This window comes from Stegostoma tigrinum, chromosome 15 (assembly GCF_030684315.1).
Source record: "Stegostoma tigrinum isolate sSteTig4 chromosome 15, sSteTig4.hap1, whole genome shotgun sequence".
NCBI lineage: Eukaryota > Metazoa > Chordata > Chondrichthyes > Orectolobiformes > Stegostomatidae > Stegostoma > Stegostoma tigrinum.
The window spans coordinates 1,987,443-2,006,784 of NC_081368.1; the positions used below are offsets into that span (position 1 = coordinate 1,987,443).

The following is a 19,342-nucleotide window of genomic DNA, read 5'->3' on the forward strand; positions in this document are numbered from 1 at the left end:
TCAAAATCTCCCCTTCCCCCACCGCATCCCTAAACCAGCCCAGTTCGTCCCCTCCCCCCACTGCACCACACAACCAGCCCAGCTCTTCCCCTCTTACCCAGTGCATCCCAAAACCAGTCCAGCCTGTCTCTGCCTCCCTAACCTGTTCTTCCTCTCACCCATCCCTTCCTCCCACCCCAAGCCGCACCCCCAGCTACCTACTAACCTCATCCCACCTCCTTGACCTGTCCGTCTTCCCTGGACTGACCTATCCCCTCCCTACCTCCCCACCTACACTCTCTCCACCTATCTTCTTTACTCTCCATCTTCGGTCCGCCTCCCCCTCTCTCCCTATTTATTCCAGAACCCTCTCCCCATCCCCCTCTCTGATGAAGGGTCTAGGCCCGAAACGTCAGCTTTTGTGCTCCTGAGATGCTGCTTGGCCTGCTGTGTTCATCCAGCCTCACATTTTATTATCTTGGATTCTCCAGCATCTGCAGTTCCCATTGTCACTGATGCCAAGAAACCTCCGTAGCTCGGTTGCTAGGGAGATTGGTTACTAAGGAATTCTGTTGCCATGGAGCTCGATTGCCAGGGAGCCTGGTTGTCATGGATCCCGGTTACTAGGGAACCATGTTGCCATGGCACCCGTTGCCAGGGGAGGCGGGTCGTCGTGCCGCGCCGAGCCGCACCCACACCCACACGGCCTCGCGCTGTCAGCATTCCCCTCCCCCTCTCCCGCTCAATGTCTACTTCGACTGTTCCGAAAGGCCTAGGCCGAGCCCGGCCTAGTCCCTGGTTCTGGGACCCAGCCCCGCTCCTGTTTCTCACCGTCATCCTGCTGCAGCTAGCGCTGTCCTCTGCCTTCTACCTGCCTGGACTAGCTCCTGTTAGCTTCTGCCAGAAAGGGGAGGAGACCGAGACGTGTAAGGTAAGAGCGGCCGAGGTCGTGGGCCGGGGCCTGGGTTGGAGTTGGACATGGACCCGGATGGTCGAGGCCTGGTCGCCGGCTGAACAGAGCCATTATCCTCACCGACCCACACAGCATCGGAGGCCGTTTGCGGGGTGGGGGTGGGGAAGAGAGAGAGGAAAAGAAAGCCTTGTTCCGTTCTCCCGAAGTGGCTGACTAAAGATTTACACAGCTGGCGCTATCCTGATCCGTCTCCTGGTCTAAACTTGAGCGGATGGGTCGGGGTGGTCCTGTGTGAGTGGAGGGAGAAGGGGAAGCAGAGATAAGAGGTGTCCTGTCTGCCTTTATCTTTGTGTGAGGACGAGCTGAGTGGTCCTGTCTGTGGGTGGGTGGGTGATTTCATGCTCAGAATTAGGTGGATGGACGGATAGCCGAAATAGCAAGTTAGATCCACAGTAGAAGTTCAGGAGTTAGAAAAGTTGGTGAGTCCATTCGGAGGAAGATAACAAAGCACGGACGTTCGAAGTGAAGACCCAACAACCTTGAACTGGTCACTGTTATAGAATCAGAGCTGTAAAACACAGAAACTGACCCATTGGTCCCGCCAGTCAACACTGTTCATAATCCCTAACTAAACTCGTCCCACCTGCCTGCTCCTGGCCCATATCCCACCAAACTTTTTTTTGTATTCACGTACTTATCCAAATATCTTTTAAACATAATAACTGCATCTGTCTCCACTACTTCCTCCGGCAGATCATTGCAAACACAAACCACTCTGTTTTAAAAAAAAAGTTGCCCCTCACGTTCTTTTTAAATCTTTTTCTCTCTCACATTAATTTTTCCCTGAGTTTTGAGCTCCCCTCCCCAAGGGAAAAGATCGTGTCACTCACCTTATTTATGCCTCTCATGATTTTACAAACCTCCATAAGGTTGAAATCACATGCCACCAGGTTTATTTGAAAACAAAAGCTTTTGGAGCTTCACTCCTTCAGGTGTTAGTTTTATCCACCCCAGAACTACCCAGCGCTTATGCATCATGAGGCCTAGAAGAAATAGATTAGAAACTGAGGAAAGAAAATTTAATGAGTGGTACCTTTGAGACCTAAACTTAAGAGAATCTTGTAGAAAGCCAAAAAAAATCATTGGGTGATACCACAGGTAATGATGTAGCATAAAGAGCAAACATTGCAAGAGATGCAACATTTTGCAAATCTGTGACGTAGGAACTGAGTAAACATAAAAAATATGGCATCAAGAAAAGTGACTGTGGTTACTTTAAAGTCTCTTATTGGGAAATGTAAGTCTATTTGAAAGGAATGTAATAAAGCATTTAAAAGTACACAATGGTCAAGCAGCGTCAGCATGGCCTCATGAAAGGGAAATCATGCCTGAGAAACTTAGAAGAATTCTTTGAGGATCACTGGGCCGTGGGAGGTTGAGAGGCAACCTTGTAGAAGTTAACAAAATAATGAAGGGTACGGATAGCGTTAAAGAATGGGGGATTTCAAGACTTGGGGCACGCTTTTGAGGTGAGACGAGAGACTTAAAAAAGACATGGGCAATTTTTTTGCTTTTAAGACGCTGGTTTGCCTATAGAATGAACATCCTGAGGAGGTGGTGGATTTGGGTACAATTACAACGTTTAGAACATTACAGTGCAGTACATGCACTTCACCCTTCGATGGTTTCACAGGTCAGCGCAACAATCTGAAGCCCATCTAACCTACACTATTCCCTTATCATCCATATGTTTATCCAATGACCATTTAAATGCCCTCAAAGTTGGCGAGCCTACTACTTGTTGCAGGCAGGGCATTTCACGCCCTTACTACTCGCTGAGTAAAGAACCTACCTCTGACATCTGTCCTATATCTATCACCCCTGTATTTAAAGCTATGTCTCCATTTGGGGACATTTGGATAAGTACGTGAATAGGAAAAGTTTGGAGGGATAGAGGTCTGGAACAGGTAGGTGGGACTTGTTTAGTTTGAGTTTGCGGTCAGGGTCTGTTTCCACGCTGTATGACTCTGTGGTGAGTAGGGTAGATAAAAGGAAGTCGTGGATGTAGGGTGTTTGGATTTTCAGAAGGCATTTTGGTAAGGTGCTCAAGCTAGTTGACTTAAAATAAGAACCCATCATCCTCAAGGTGGTATTTTAGCATGGATTGAGGATTGGCTAATAGAACGCAGAATTGCCTTGGAGGGGGTGTTTTCATCATGGGAAATCTGTGACTACTGGAGTGCCACAGGGATCAGTGCTACGGCCATGCCATTTATAATCTCTTTACTGGATGAAGAAAGTGATTATACTGTAGCCAAGTTTGTGGATGACTCAAACATAGGTGGGAAGGCAAATGATGATACACTGTCTGTAGAGGTATATAAACAGGCTAGGTGACCAGGCAGAATCTTAGATGGGATAGAATGTGGGAAAATATGAGGTTATGCACTTTGGCGGAAAAATACAGGTGCTGAATAGTATTTAAATGGAGAAACGTTACAGAATGGTGGGATTTGGGAGTTCTCATCCAAGTTCACTGGGCAGGAAGAAAGGCAAAGGGAATGAAACATAAATACTCAAATTATATAAGGCACCAGCCAGATATCAGATGGAACACTGAATAGTTTTGGGCTCCTTCCCCCAAAATAACGTAGTGGCATTGGAAGCAGTCCGGAGAAAGTTCACTCGGTTGATAGAAGGTTTGGAGGGGCTGTGCTTTACGAGGAGAGTTTGAGTAGGTTGGGCCTGTAATACCTGGAATAGAGAAGGATGGGAGGCAGCCCTCATGAAACATTCAAGATTCTTCGGGGACTTGGCAGGGATAAATGCAGAATGGTTGTTTTCCCTGGTGGAAGAGTCTAGGACCAGAAAGTATAATCTCAAGCGGTGTCACATTTAGGATGGATGACAAAGAATTCCTTTTCTCAAAGATTAGTGAATCGATGGAATTTTTACTGCAGAGGATGATAACAAAGGAAGTCCAATAGAATCTGTGGATAGAGAAACTAGTTGTTTGAAAACTATTTAATCTTTTGTTTCTGTTTCTCTCCAATAGCAAATGCTTGAATGGTTATGTTCTAGCATTTAATACTGCAGAACATGAGTATATCTGAGATTTTGGGAATCAAGGGCTATGGGGCAAGGAAAGTGGAGTTGTGGATTATCAGATCAGATCAGACATGATCTCATTGAACGGCAGGGCATAATCCAGCTGAATGGCCTATTCCTGGTTACTAGCTCATTTGGCTGGATGGCAGGTTTGTGATGCAGAGTGACACCAACAGCATGGATGCCATTTGTGCACTGGCATCTTTATCTAAACTTGTGCCCTCGCCTAAGGTGTGGTAACCCTGAGGTTGAACTGACACCAGTTGTGTGTATGGTGTAGTAAGACAATGGAATCTTTACTTTCCCTTCATATTATCCATCTTTCAAGCCCACTCCTCCATTTAGTAAGGCCAGGTGATTTGAATTCCACATTCTCATCCGCTCTTAATTAGCTTTGATTTCCTTGCCAAATAATGTATCCACTACCACCTCAGATAAATTCGATAGCACCACCTTTAATAGTTTCTGAGACAGATTTCCAAAGTTCCACAGAAATAATTTTGCCTCATTCTGTCTTGAAAGGCTATCCCCTAAGTTTAAAACTAGTGCCCTCTCATTTTGGATTCATTCACGAGGAAACCACCTTTCCACACCCACTGTGTCAAGACCATCCAAGATCGTCTACACTTTGATTATGTTACCCTCGCTCTTCTAAATTCCAGTGACAGCAATTCTTTCCTTAGAAGACAACCCACTCAATTCCAGGTGGAAGTCAAGGAAACTTCCTCTGTACTGCCTCAGGATTGAGTGCCAGTTTGGTACCATAATGGCACAGAAACTGATTGGAGGGATTCAGACATGAAGTCATGATAAATATGGATCATAAATATATATCAGGGAAACAACAAAATAAGGGACTTTGGAATGGGGAGAGACATTGGAATGTAAACGGCATGGTTGAAAAGAACTTGGCAAGCCTGGTTGCATCTGTAGAGAGAGAAACTCCAGTTGTCTGAAGAATAGTCATATTTTCCTCCTATTTCTCTCCAATTGTGAGTGCTTTACCCGCTAAATGTTTCTAGCATTTGCTGGTATTGGACTTGAATAAAGCTGTGAAAAAGGCATTTTGCCAAAGCTTTCCACCTTGCACTTATCAGGACAGTTCGCACGAATTTCATCTTTATTGGCGTGCCGCGCCAATTTCCCTAGTGAATGTCACATTGTTTTTTTTCTCAGCGATGCTCAATTTCTAGCAATGTGCTTTTACTTCACATTTACAGATGGGGAGGGAGACTAGAAGTGGGTGGGGAATAGTGAAGAGCTGCACAATAGGAAGGGGTTCTAAAGAGGGCATCAAATGGGAAGGGGGAAGAGGGAGTGGGAGACTCTTCCGGTCTTTGCTGTTACCAATCCACTCACTTTATCTCGTTCAGCTAAACAGCTATTGAAATATTGTTAATTATTTTATTCTTGAGTCTGGTTATATTCTCTTTACAAGCTGAATAATTTTTCAGGCAGCCTTTCTGTCCACTAATCAGAGAAATGTAAATTAAAACAGGAGATCTGAGTTTCTTGATATCTTTCACTAAAATGTTCATATGACTTTGTGCGTTCTACATGGGTTTCCGGAATTTGTCTCAATGTGCAGTCAGGTGATCCTTAAGGCCATCTTGAGCCCATGTTTCTTCCCTTTTTGAAATCATTTTAGTCTCTTAATGTCTTGGATTAAAATCAAATGATGGAAGTTGAAAATCAATACAACGCAATACAATTTTTCCCCACCAAACCTGCATCGATTCAAATCCTTATTTAGATCTCCTAGTTAATACCCACATGTGGTCTCTATCTCTTTTTTTTGCTCTCCTGTACATGTCTATCAATATCCAAGTTAAACGTTCCTAATGTGCCCTGCTTCACTGTCTCTACTGGCAATGTGTTCAGACACCCATGACCCTCTGAAAAATTTTCCACTGACATCTTCCCCCAAAATTGGCTGGCCAACAGAAGACAGCGAGTGGTAGTAGAAGGAAAATATTCTGCCTGGAAGTCAGTGGTGAGTGGAGTTCCACAGGGCTCTGTCCTTGGGCCTCTACTGTTTGTAATTTTTATTAATGACTTGGACGAGGGGATTGAAGGATGGGTCAGCAAGTTTGCAGACGACACAAAGGTCGGAGGTGTCGTTGACAGTGTAGAGGGCTGTTGTAGGCTGCAGCGGGACATTGACAGGATGCAGAGATGGGCTGAGAGGTGGCAGATGGAGTTCAACCTGGATAAATGCGAGGTGATGCATTTTGGAAGGTTGAATTTGAAAGCTGAGTACAGGATTAAGGATAGGATTCTTGGCAGCGTGGAGGAACAGAGGGATCTTGGTGTGCAGATACATAGATCCCTTAAAATGGCCGCCCAAGTGGACAGGGTTGTTAAGAAAGCATATGGTGTTTTGGCTTTCATTAACAGGGGGATTGAGTTTAAGAGTCGTGAGATTTTGTTGCAGCTCTATAAAACTTTGGTTAGACCGCACTTGGAATACTGCATCCAGTTCTGGGCGCCCTATTATAGGAAAGATGTGGATGCTTTGGAGAGGGTTCAGAGGAGGTTTACCAGGATGCTGCCTGGACTGGAGGGCTTATCTTATGAAGAGAGGTTGACTGAGCTCGGTCTCTTTTCATTGGAGAAAAGGAGGAGGAGAGGGGACCTAATTGAGGTATACAAGATAATGAGAGGCATAGATAGAGTTGATAGCCAGAGACTATTTCCCAGGGCAGAAATGGCTAGCACGAGGGGTCATAGTTTTAAGCTGTTTGGAGGAAAGTATAGAGGGGATGTCAGAGGCAGGTTCTTTACGCAGAGAGTTGTGGGAGCATGGAATGCGTTGCCAGCAGCAGTTGTGGAAGCAAGGTCATTGGGGTCATTTAAGAGACTGCTGGACATGTATATGGTCACAGAAATTTGAGGGTGCATACATGAGGATCAATGGTCGGCACAACATTGTGGGCTGAAGGGCCTGTTCTGTGCTGTACTGTTCTATGTTCTATGTTCTATGTTCTAAACATTCTTCCTCTTTCCTTGAATTTGTGTCCTCTTGTTGACCTCTTCACCCTGGGAAAAAGCCTCTCACTATCCACCCTATCTAAGCCTTTCATAATGTTGTAGACCTCTATTGGTTACCCCCCAGCCTGTGTCTTTCCAGGAAAACAATCATAAGTTCATCCACCCACTTGTTATACCTAAAACCTTCTGGATCAGGCACCACTCTGGTAAACCTTCTTTGCACCCTTTCCATAGTATCCAAGCCTATCTGGTAGTGTGGCAATGAGAACTGCATGCAATATTCCAAATGTGGCCTAACTCAAGTTTTGACCAGCTGTAACGTAACTTCCTAACCTTTATATTTGATGACGGAGCCAATGAAGGCAAGCAAGCTGTATGGGGCAGCACAGTGGCTCAATGGTTAGCACTGCTGCCTCACAGTGCCAGGAAGCTGGGTTTTATTCCATCCTTGGGTGACTCTGTATGGAGTTCGCACATTCTCCCCATGTCTGCGTGGGTTTCCTCCCACAGTCCAAAGATGTGCAGGCTAGCTGGATTAGCCATGCTAAATTGCCTGTAGAGTTCAGGAATGTGTAGATTAGGTGGGTATGATGCTGTGAGGTTTGCTGTGGACTTGTTGGGCTGAACAGCCTGTTTCCAAACTGTAGGGATTCTATTCTTGACCAGTTGCTTTGTCACTTTGTGATCAGTGGACCACTACTCTTAGATCCTTCTGTCTGCCAATTTGGCTAAGGATTCTGCCACTTATTGTACAATTTGCCCCTGAATTTTATCTTCCAAAGTACACCACCTTGTGTTTGTCTGGATTAAACTCCATCTGCTATTTTTGCCCAAATCTGTGTTCTGTTAATATCCCACTGTGTCCTTCGACAATCTTCCTCACTGTCTGCAACTCTACCAATCTTGGTGTCATCAGCAAACTTGCTGGTTAGACCATCTGGATTTTCTTCCAGCTCATCTATATATGAAACACAACAAAGGCCGTAGCCCTGATTTCTGCGGAACACCACTAGTCACTAATCTCTATTCCAAAAAACACCCTTCCACTGTCTTCTGTGACTAAGCCAATTTTGTTCCCTCTAACCAGCTCGCTCCAAATCCTGTGAGATTCTACGTCTTGTATCAGCCTGCCATGAGGTATGTTATCAAATGTCTTGAAGTGCAGGTAGACAACATCCCTTTCCCACATTAATCATTTTTGTTGCCTCCTCAAAACTCATTCATATTAACGGACAACATAACCATAGAAGCCCAAACCAAACATAGATACAGGAATACCTAGAGGCATGTTTCTCAACCTCATAATGCATTCAACAAACATATAGACTTGGACCTCATGTACAACTCACACAGAACAAAACCAGAAATGAGATAACAAGGTGTAGAGCTGGATAAACACAGCAGGCCGAGCAGGAAAGCTGCCGTTTCGGGGCCTTAGACCCTTCAGAAAAATTGGCCTGCTGTGTTCGTCCAGCTGTACATCTTGTTATCTCGGATTCTCCAGCATCTGCAGTTCCTACTGTCTCCAGTATCAGAAATGACACTACTCAGTGTAACGGACTGGACAGTATAACTTCCAAGAGGAGGAAAACAACACCACTTCAATGGATGCCTCACTGATGTTACGTAGCGTGGTGACGAAATGTCTGGACAAAACACGTCAGCTTGGCGAGCAAGTCAACCATGCCCATAACCCGAGTCACAAATTTTTGCTGAAACCTTAAATCTTGATGCATTTCAAGACACCCAACACCACTCCCCTCATTACGTTGACTTGCCTGAGGATATTCATAACTTTCCCTAACCTCACTCAAAGCCCCCCTCTTTGGTGAATACGGAGGTGGTCATTTAAGAATCTCACCCATTTCCTCTGTCTCCACACACAACCACAGTCCTTAATCTTTGATGGGTCTCCTCTTCCCTTAGCAACCTTCTTGCTCCTAACATGTATATATAAAATGCCTTGTGATTCTTCTGTACAGGACATTCTTTGGCCCCTTTTAGCCCTCTGAACTCCCCATTTGAGCTCTGCTCCTTCCTTCCTTTCTCTGTATTCTTCAAAGACTTTTGTTTTATTTGCCTAGACCTTGGGTATGGGTTTTATTTGGCCAAGCTGGTAATTTCCCCTGTCATCTGAGGATCCTGAGTTCATCCTTTCTGATTCTCCATTTTCACAGGAACATGCTTATGCTGCACTGTAATCAACTGGTCCTTAAAATATTCCCACATGTTAGATGTAGATTTATCCTTAACAGCTGCTCCCAATCTACATTCTCCAATTCTTGCTTAATTCTGTTATAGTTGACTGTCCCCCAATTTAACACCACCTTCCAAAGTGTACTCTTGTCTTAGAAGTATCCGAAGAATTATGGAATTATGGTCGCTATTCCCAAAATGTTCCAAAGGCATTCGACAAGGTGCTGCTCACAAGGCTGCTGCATATGCACAGTGTTACAGGCCCTAAATTAGCATGAATTGAGGATTGGTTAACTGACAGGAAGCTTAAGTGGGGATAAATGAGCAAGTTTGAAGGGCCAGATGCTTACTCCTACTCCTGCTTCTCGTTCTTGGGATCTTATGTACCCCCACTAAAATTTTGATCACCTGCTGGGCTCATTTCTTAATACCAGATTCACTCTGGCTCCCACCCTTGTTGGACAATCCACAGACTCTCAAAAATCTCTCCTGGGCACATCTAACAATATGCCCCCAGACTAAACTAAGGGACTCCTCATCAATATGGGGGAAGGTTAAAATCACTCTCCAAACAACCCTGTTATCTTTCCACAATCTTCCTCTAGCTCCTGCTGGCAGCTGGGAAGTCTGCAGTACAATCCTAACATTGTGATTGCACCTTTCCTTTTCCTGAGCTGGAACCATAACACTCGCTGCAAGATCCCTCAAGCGTGTCCTCCCTCATTCACAGCTGTGATGTTCTCTCAAACCAGTAATGCAATTTCCCCCACTTCCTTTGTTTCCTCTTCTGGATATCCTGGAACAATAAGCTGCCAATCCTGTCCTCATTCCAACTATATCTCTGTGATAGCAAGAACATAATTGCGTTTTTAATGTTTAAATGAATATCTGTAGCTCAGGTTGCAGTTTGCCAAGCTGACTGGCTTTCATGCACAACTATGTGAAAACCAGTCAGCTCGGATAATGGCAAGGGTTAATCCAGGCTCTAAATTCATCTATGTTATCTGCTATAGTTGCATTGAAGCACCTACAGTGCAAGCATCCTGTTCGGCTGAGCTCAGCAGCCTTCCCCTGCCCGCTCTTCCTCCTAGCTGTATTTGACTTAGATTCAAGTCTTCCTTTGCCTCTCTACTTACTGATCTCTGTTCTGTATCTCACACACTGCCACACTAGGTTAAACCCTCCTGAGTGGTGCTGTAGAACCTTCCTGCCATAATATTGGTGCCCCTGCAGTTTAGGTGAAACCTGTTCTTCTTATAAGGTCCTATCTGCCCTAGAAGAATTCCAATAATCTACATATGTGCAGACCTTCCCAGCTCCTTAGCCACGTGTTCAATTGTACTTTGTCCCTTGTCTCAGCATGTGGCACGGGGAGTAATCCTGAGATTACTACCTTTAGAGGTCCTGCTTTTTTTTAAAGTTTACTCCCTGAATCATTGTTGCAAGAGCTTGTCACTCTTCCTGCTGATGTCATTTGGGCCATTGTGGACAAGGATGTAGATAACAAACTGTGGAGCTGGATGAAAGCAGGAGGCCAAGCAGCATCTCAGGAGCACAAAAGCTGATGTTTCGGGCCTAGACCCTTCATCAGAGAGGGGGATGGGGAGAGGGAACTGGAATAAAAAGGAAGAGCGGGGGAGGCGGACTGAAGATGGAGAGAAAAGATAGGTGGTGGGGAGGTAAGGAGGGGATAGGTCAGTACAGGGAAGATGGACAGGTCAAGGAGGTGGGATGAGGTGGTAGGTAGGAAATGGAGGTGCAGCTTGAGGTGAGAGGAAGAACAGGTTAGGGAAGCAGAGACAGAGATAATGGGAACTGCAGATGCTGGAGATTCCAAGATAATAAAATGTGAGGCTGGATGAACACAGCAGGCCAAGCAGCATCTCAGGAGCACAAAAGCTGACGTTTCGAGCCTAGACCCTTCATCAGAGAGGGGGATGGGGGGAGGGAACTGGAATAAATAGGGAGAGAGGGGGAGGCGGACCGAAGATGGAGAGTAAAGAAGATAGGTGGAGAGGGTGTAGGTGGGGAGGTAGGGAGGGGATAGGTCAGTCCAGGGAAGACGGACAGGTCAAGGAGGTGGGATGAGGTTAGTAGGTAGCTGGGGGTGCGGCTTGGGGTGGGAGGAAGGGATGGGTGAGAGGAAGAACCGGTTAGGGAGGCAGAGACAGGTTGGACTGGTTTTGGGATGCAGTGGGTGGGGGGGAAGAGCTGGGCTGGTTGTGTGGTGCAGTGGGGGGAGGGGATGAACTGGGCTGGTTTAGGGATGCAGTGGGGGAAGGGGAGATTTTGAAACTGGTGAAGTCCACATTGATACCATTGGGCTGCAGGGTTCCCAGGCGGAATATGAGTTGCTGTTGCTGTTCCTGCAACCTTCGGGTGGCATCATTGTGGCAGTGCAGGAGGCCCATGATGGACATGTCATCAAGAGAATGGGAGGGGGAGTGGAAATGGTTTGCGACTGGGAGGTGCAGTTGTGTGTTGCGAACTGAGCGGAGGTGTTCTGCAAAGCGGTCCCCAAGCCTCCGCTTGGTTTCCCCAATGTAGAGGAAGCCGCACCGGGTACAGTGGATGCAGTATACCACATTGGCAGATGTGCAGGTGAACCTCTGCTTAATGTGGAATGTCATCTTGGGGCCTGGGATGGGGGTGAGGGAGGAGGTGTGGGGACAAGTGTAGCATTTCCTGCGGTTGCAGGGGAAGGTGCCGGGTGTGGTGGGGTTGGAGGGCAGTGTGGAGCGAACAAGGGAGTCACGGAGAGAGTGGTCTCTCCGGAAAGCAGACAGGGGAGGGGATGGAAAAATGTCTTGGGTGGTGGGGTCGGATTGTAAATGGCGGAAGTGTCGGAGGATAATGCGTTGTATCCGGAGGTTGGTAGGGTGGTGTGTGAGAACGAGTGGGATCCTCTTGGGGCGGTTGTGGCGGGGGCGGGGTGTGAGGGATGTGTCGCGGGAGATGCGGGAGACGCGGTCAAGGGCGTTCTCAATCACCGTGGGGGGAAAGTTGCGGTCCTTAAAGAACTTGGACATCTGGGATGTGCGGGAGTGGAATGTCTTATCGTGGGAGCAGATGCGGCGGAGGCGGAGGAATTGGGAATAGGGGATGGAATTTTTGCAGGAGGGTGGGTGGGAGGAGGTGTATTCTAGGTAGCTGTGGGAGTCGGTGGGCTTGAAATGGACATCAGTTACAAGCTGGTAGCCTGAGATGGAGACTGAGAGGTCCAGGAAGGTGAGGGATGTGCTGGAGATGGCCCAGGTGAACTGAAGGTTGGGGTGGAAGGTGTTGGTGAAGTGGATGAACTGTTCGAGCTCCTCTGGGGAGCAAGAGGCGGCGCCGATACAGTCATCAATGTACCGGAGGAAGAGGTGGGGTTTGGGGCCTGTGTAGGTGCGGAAGATGGACTGTTCCACGTAACCTACAAAGAGGCAGGCATAGCTGGGGCCCATGCGGGTGCCCATGGCCACCCCCTTGGTCTGTAGGAAGTGGGAGGAGTCAAAAGAGAAGTTGTTGAGTGTGAGGACGAGTTCCGCTAGGCGGATGAGAGTGTCGGTGGAGGGGGCCTGGTCGGGCCTGCGGGACAGGAAGAAGCGGAGGGCCTTGAGGCCATCTCCATGCGGAATGCAGGTGTACAGGGACTGGACGTCCATGGTGAATATGAGGTGTTGGGGGCCAGGGAATTGGAAGTCCTGGAGGAGGTGGAGGGCGTGGGTGGTGTCACGGACATAGGTGGGGAGTTCCTGGACCAAAGGGGAGAAAATGGAGTCCAGATAGGTGGAGATGAGTTCGGTGGGGCAGGAGCAGGCTGAGACGATGGGTCGACCGGGGCAGGCAGGTATGTGGAGACAGGCTGGTTTTCGGATGCAGTGGGGGAAGGGGAGATTTTGAAACTTGTGAAGTCCACATTGATACCATTGGGCTGCAGCGTTCCCAAGCGGAATATGAGTTGCTGTTCCTGCAACCTTCGGGTGGCATCATTGTGGCATGGCAGGAGGCCCATGATGGACCTGTCGTCAGGAATGGGAGGGGGAGGTAAAAAGGTTCGCGACTGGGAGGTGCAGCTGTTTGTTGCAAACTGAGCGGAGGTGTTCTGCAAAGCGGCCCCCAAGCCGGGCTCAGCCCAGCTCGTCCCCTCCCCCCGCTGCATCCCAAAACCAGCCCAGCCTGTCTCTGATCCCCAAACCTGTTCTTCCTCTCACCCATCCCTTCCTCCCACCTCAAGCCGCACCTCCATTTCCTACCTGCCACCTCATCCCGCCTCCTTGACCTGTCCATCTTCCCTGTACTGACCTATCCCCTCCCTACCTCCCCACCTATACACTCCTCTCCACCTATCTTTGTTTTCTCTCCATCTTCGGTCCGCCTCCCCCTCTCTCCCTATTTATTCCAGTTCCCTCTCCCCATCCACCTCTCTGAAGAAGGGTCTAGGCCCAAAACGTCAGCTTTTGTGCTCCTGAGATGCTGCTTGGCCTGCTGTGTTCATCCAGCTCCATACTTTGTTATCTTGGATTCTCCAGCATCTGCAGTTCCCATTATCACTGGACAAGGACATGTCTGTTTACCCTCCTGTTTCAGGATGCCCTGTGTGCCTGCTCAGACAACCATTTACCTGGCTCCAGGGAGGCAACATATCATCCTTGTGGCCACCGAAGCGCATGCACGCCTAACTATCAAATCTCCAATTACTGGTGCTTGACATTGTTTTTCCCCAGCAAGGCCATCCGTGGTGTTCTGGCTGCTGCTGACACTTGATGGCACCCCTCTTCATCAGGACCCAAAAGGGAATTCCCGCTTGACAGGGAGGCAGATGCAGAGGATCTTCACACTGACTGTCTGCCCTGTCTAGCAGTCACTCGTCTATCTTCTTGTAAGTCGGGTGTGACCACGTTTCCATAACTCCTCTCTGCCATTTGTGTGCCGTAGTGGCTGTTAATCCCTTTGGTGAGCAGCTGAAGCTGGGTACACTTCGTGCAGATGTCATTATCAGGGAAGCTGTTAGCGTCCATGAGTGACCATATCCTGCAGGCAGAACACACAACTCCAACTGACACTACCCCAAGTATTTTGGCTTTTAGATTACAAGTTAATATTTAATTACCGAACAATAGCTCCCCTCCCCCACAACTTATTCTTCATCTGAACTGCCTGTACCAACCAGAAAATGAACTAACTGTACTGACCTTGTGCTAACTGACTAATAATAATGTATATGGGACACTACTTTCGTGGCGGAGGATGTTCACTGGCAATAAGCAAATATTCTGTCCAGTAGATGTTCGAATCTCCTGTGATACCACTGAATAACGGGATCTTTCCGAGAATGATGTGGCGTATGTTGCACAGTACAACTTCAAACACCCATATGGGTCACGTTACAGGCCCTAGTTCCCAATGTTTATCTTGTGACCTTGTTGAAATTTTTTTAAAACTTTTACTGGATTTCTGGCTCCTTTGTTTCATGATCAAAAAGCTGGTTGCCTGAGATGGAGTCTGAGAGATCCAGGAAGGTGAGGGATGTGCTGGAGATGGCCCAGGTAAACTGAAGGTTGAGGTGGAACGTGTTGGTGAAGTGGATGAACTGTTCTCACACACCACCCCACCAACCTCCGGATACAACGCATCGTCGTCCGACACTTCCGCCATCTACAATCCGACCCCACCACCCAAGATATTTTTCCATCCCCACCCTTGTCTGCTTTCCGGAGAGACCACTCTCTCCGTGACTCCCTTGTTCGCTCCACTGCCCTCCAACCCCACCACACCTGGCACCTTCCCCTGCAACTGCAGGAAATGCTACATTTGCCCCCACACCTCCTCCCTCACCCCTATCCCAGGCCCCAAGATGACTTTCCACATTAAGCAGAGGTCCACCTGCACATCTGCCAATGTGGTATACTGCATCCACTGTACCCGGTGTGGCCTCCTCTACATTGGGGAAACCAAGCGGAGGCTTGGGGACCGCTTTGCAGAACACCTCTGCTCGGTTCGCAATAAACAACTGCACCTCCCAGTCGCAAACCATTTCCACTCACCCACCCATTCATTAGATGACATGTCCATCATGGGCCTCCTGCAGTGCCACAATGATGCCACCTGAAGGTTGCAGGAACAGCAACTCCTATTCCACCTGGGAACCCTGCAGCCCAATGGCATCAATGTGGACTTCACCAGCTTCAAAATCTCCCCTTCCCCCACCGCATCCCAAAACCAGCCTAGTTCGACCCCTCCCCCCACTGCACCACACAACCAGCCCATCTCTTCCCCTCCACCCACTGCATCCCAAAACCAGTCCAACCTGTCTCTGCCTCCCTAACCTGTTCTTCCTCTCACCCATCCCTTCCTCCCACCCCAAGCCGCACCTCCATCTCCTACCTACTAACCACATCCCACCTCCTTGACCTGTCCGTCTTCCCTGGACTGAGCTATCCCCTCCCTACCTCCCCACCTATACTCTCCTCTCCACCTATCTTCTTTTCTCTCAATCTTCAGTCCGCCTCCCCCTCTCTCCCTATTTATTCCAGAACCCTCAGCCCATCCCCCTCTCTGATGGGTCTAGGCCCAAAACGTCAGCTTTTGTGCTCCTGAGATGCTGCTGGGCCTGCTGTGTTCATCCAGCCTCACATTTTATTATCTTAGTTCCGAATTCTGTTGGGTTTCCTGGTTGCTGCTCTATATTGGATGTGTTGTAATGCGTTTACTAGGATTCAATGTCACTTAGCCGTATCCCCAGCTATTTTGCTGTTGTCCATGGCATATCTTGGTATTCCTCTTTACCTACATTTAACCCTTTTAGTTAATTGGTATTATTGATGAAAATAACAGACAATGTATTTTTGTATAGCCTTGGGAAGAAAAATTGGTTCACATGATTTTTCTGGTAATGAACACTGGATTGTAATTTTGAGCAGAGGTTTTCATTAGTTTGCAATCTGTTATTTTGGTAAAACTGTTGCTGAGGACTTAATTACAAGTTCTGATGACTTGATACACCACGATGTTCCATGGTATAGAACATTACAGTGCAGTATAGGCCCTTCGGCCCTCGATGTTTTCACAGGTCAGCGCATCCTTGCAGTACATCATTAATAACTGAACTCCAGGATGAACATTTCCCATCAACCACCACCCTCTGCTTTCTTACAGCTGGCCAGTTTCTGATCCAAACTGCTAAATCACCCTCCATCCCATGCCTCCGCATTTTCCGCAATAGCCTTACCGTGGGGAACCTTATCAAACGCTTTACTGAAATCCATACACACCACATCAAGCGCTTTACCCTCATCCTCCTGTTTGGTCACCTTCTCAACAAACTCAATAAGGCTTGTGAGGTACGACCTACCCTTCACAAAACCGTGTTGACTATCCCTAATCAAATTATTCCTTTCTAGATGATAAATCCTATCTCTCAAAAATCCTCCCCAACACTTTACCCACAACTGAAGTAAGGCTGACTGGTCTATAATTACCAGGGCTGTCTCTACTCCCCTTCTTGAACAAGGGGACAACATTTGCTATCCTCCAGTCCTCTGGCAGTATTCCTGTAGACAATGACCGCATAAAGATCCAGGTCAAAGGCTCTGTAATCTCCTCCTTGGCTTCCCAGAGGATCCTAGGATAAATCCCATTCGGCCCAGCGGACTTATTTGTTTTCACACTTACCAGAATTGTTAACTCGTCTTCCTTGTGAGCCTCAATAACTTGACAATAAAAAACTGGGGGAAAAAAAAATCAGAAATTTATCAGTTGGTAAGGTGGTGGAATGGGAACGGGTGAGTAATAAAACAAAAAAGCAAGAGAGTTAGGATAGAAGATGGGAGGCATTATATAACTTGTTCCTCAGTAAAGACAGAGGCAAGATACTCAGTTATCACCTTCCCACACTGCTTGGCTACATGCATAAATCCACTGGCAGTCATTTCGGAAATGTCTTTGATGTCGGGGAGAGTAGTTATGGTTTCTGAGCCCGTTTTGTCTGTTTGGGTTTGTTGCTGAGAAACAAACCCAAACAAACAGACAAAACGGGCTCAGAAACCATAACCACTCTCCCCTACATCCAAGACATTTCCGAAATGACTGCCAGACTACTCGGACCCCTTGGCATCTGGGTAGCCCACAAACCCACCAACACACTAAAACAGCAGCTAATGAACTTAAAAGACCCTATACAGACAACAAATAAAACGAACGTCATCTACAAAATACCTTGCAAGAACTGTGACAAACACTACATTGGACAAACTGGCAGAAAGCTAGCCACCAGGATACATGAACATCAACTAGCCACAAAGCGACATGACCCACTATCACTCGTATCCTTACATACAGATGAGGAAGGACACCACTTTGATTGGGACAACACATCCATCCTAGGACAAGCCAAACAGAGACACGCACGAGAATTCCTAGAAGCATGGCATTCCAACCGGAACTCCATCAACAAACACATTGACTTGGAGCCAATCTACCATCCCCTGAGAAAAAGAACAGGAAATAACATCACCAACCCAAGGAAACCTAACCAGATAAATAGAAAGCGGGACATAACACCAGCGCTTCGTCGGAGGCTCACTGATGATGTTACCTAGAATAGTGATGAAACGTTTGAAAACTAACCTTCCAGCTCAGTGAGCAAACTCACATCCAGAACCTCAACCTGAGCTACAAATCTTCTCAAAACTCGCTAACCATTATACTATTTATCTGCCTATTGAAGATTTTTGAATTCTGTTTTATGTTAGCTGGCAGCCTTCTCTTCATCATTCTCTTTGTTTCTTTTGTTTGTTTTTTCCACTTCTCATTTTACCTGCAGCAGATGTCAGGCTTACTGACTTGTAATTTCCAGGCTAGCCCGTTCACCATGTTTTAAAAATAAGTGATTTTCAATAAGACTAAGTTGTGGGCTCTGGAGAGCTCAATATATTACCAGCCACTTGACTGATTCCTGGACAAGTAACCACAGCCTTGTATTTGAGCAATATTGAGGAAGCTTGCAGCCCTCACAGAGAAAGCACCTCAATTTCTTTCTGCGCTGGCTGTGCTGATGAGGAACATGGTCTCCCAGTGGATGTTCTTGCTTAGCATTTCCCGTTAAACAATTTGCTCTGCAAATTCCCTTGTTGAAATTAAAAGAGCAACAAAACCACCGTGAAAGGTATCGAAAAAATGTATCCTTGGACAGTGAATGAAAGACACAGTGGGGTATCCATAAACCTCAAGGCATTAGTAGAAAGTCTGAAGAAAGCCACTTTGAAGTCTGTGCTTCAAACTGGTGCTAGAACTGTGCTGTGGTTATTTTTATTTTGGCCCTTCATCACCCATAATACTTGTCTGTCTTCCTTGTATGTCTGTTTCTATGTTGTGGGAGATATTGAAAGAGATAATGTTATTGTTAGAAGTCTGTGGAAGGGTCACTGGACCCAAAATGTTAACTTAATTTTTTTTTCTTGGCAGATGCTTACAGATCTGTTAGCTTTTCTATCAACTTCTGTTTTGTTCCAGATTTACAGCATCTACAGTTCTTTTGGCTTTCATTTGATTACAGTAGTTATTTTCTTAATGGAATACCTGGTGTGCATATTCCTTTAACAATCAGCTAAAATTGAGCAATTTGTGGTTAAGCTAATTTTCACATCTGACAACTCCGTAGAGCTTGATTTTTGTGCTTGTCCGCGCTGATTTTAGAGATTCCTTAAATAACTTTGTCAGAAATATCATAAACCCTGTTCTAGGCATCCTTTGCCCTTTAAATTTAGTGAGCAATAAACGACATCTATTAAGAAAGAGTTAAAGCTTAACTGCTAGACAGACGGGATGTTGGAAGAACACAGCAGGCAGGATGAAAGCAGCAGTCAACATTTTAGGTATTCTCTTTCTGGGGACTGGAGAAGCTTCACCGAAATGGAAGCAAACCTACAGTGTAAACTTTGTCTCCATAAATGCCGGTCACCTGATGACATAGACATCTTGCGAATGATTGAAAAGAAATTGGTTCTGCTTGATTTGCTGAGTATTTTCTGTATTTTTCTGTTTCTTCAGGTTCCAGTATCTGTAGTATTTTGTTTTGTAAGGGGCTGGTAATGACTCCGTGTACTGCTGAACAGTTCTACTGTTTGTTTAACCTGCTACTCAGTGTCTCCTTGATGTGTTACTCAATAATCA

The 19,342-nt window shown here is 46.7% G+C and overlaps 1 protein-coding gene across 1 annotated transcript in view; it reads left to right on the top strand.

Moving 5' to 3' along the window:
* Positions 1-519: 519 nt before the first annotated feature.
* The window catches only part of LOC125458929 (transmembrane 9 superfamily member 2-like), a 134,080-nt gene continuing 115,257 nt past the window's right edge, over positions 520-19,342 (top strand). The window contains exon 1 of the mRNA XM_048544776.2: positions 520-910. Within this exon, the coding sequence (XP_048400733.1) occupies positions 557-910 (354 nt within the window). The 5' untranslated portion in view covers positions 520-556. The remainder of the gene's footprint in view (positions 911-19,342) is intronic.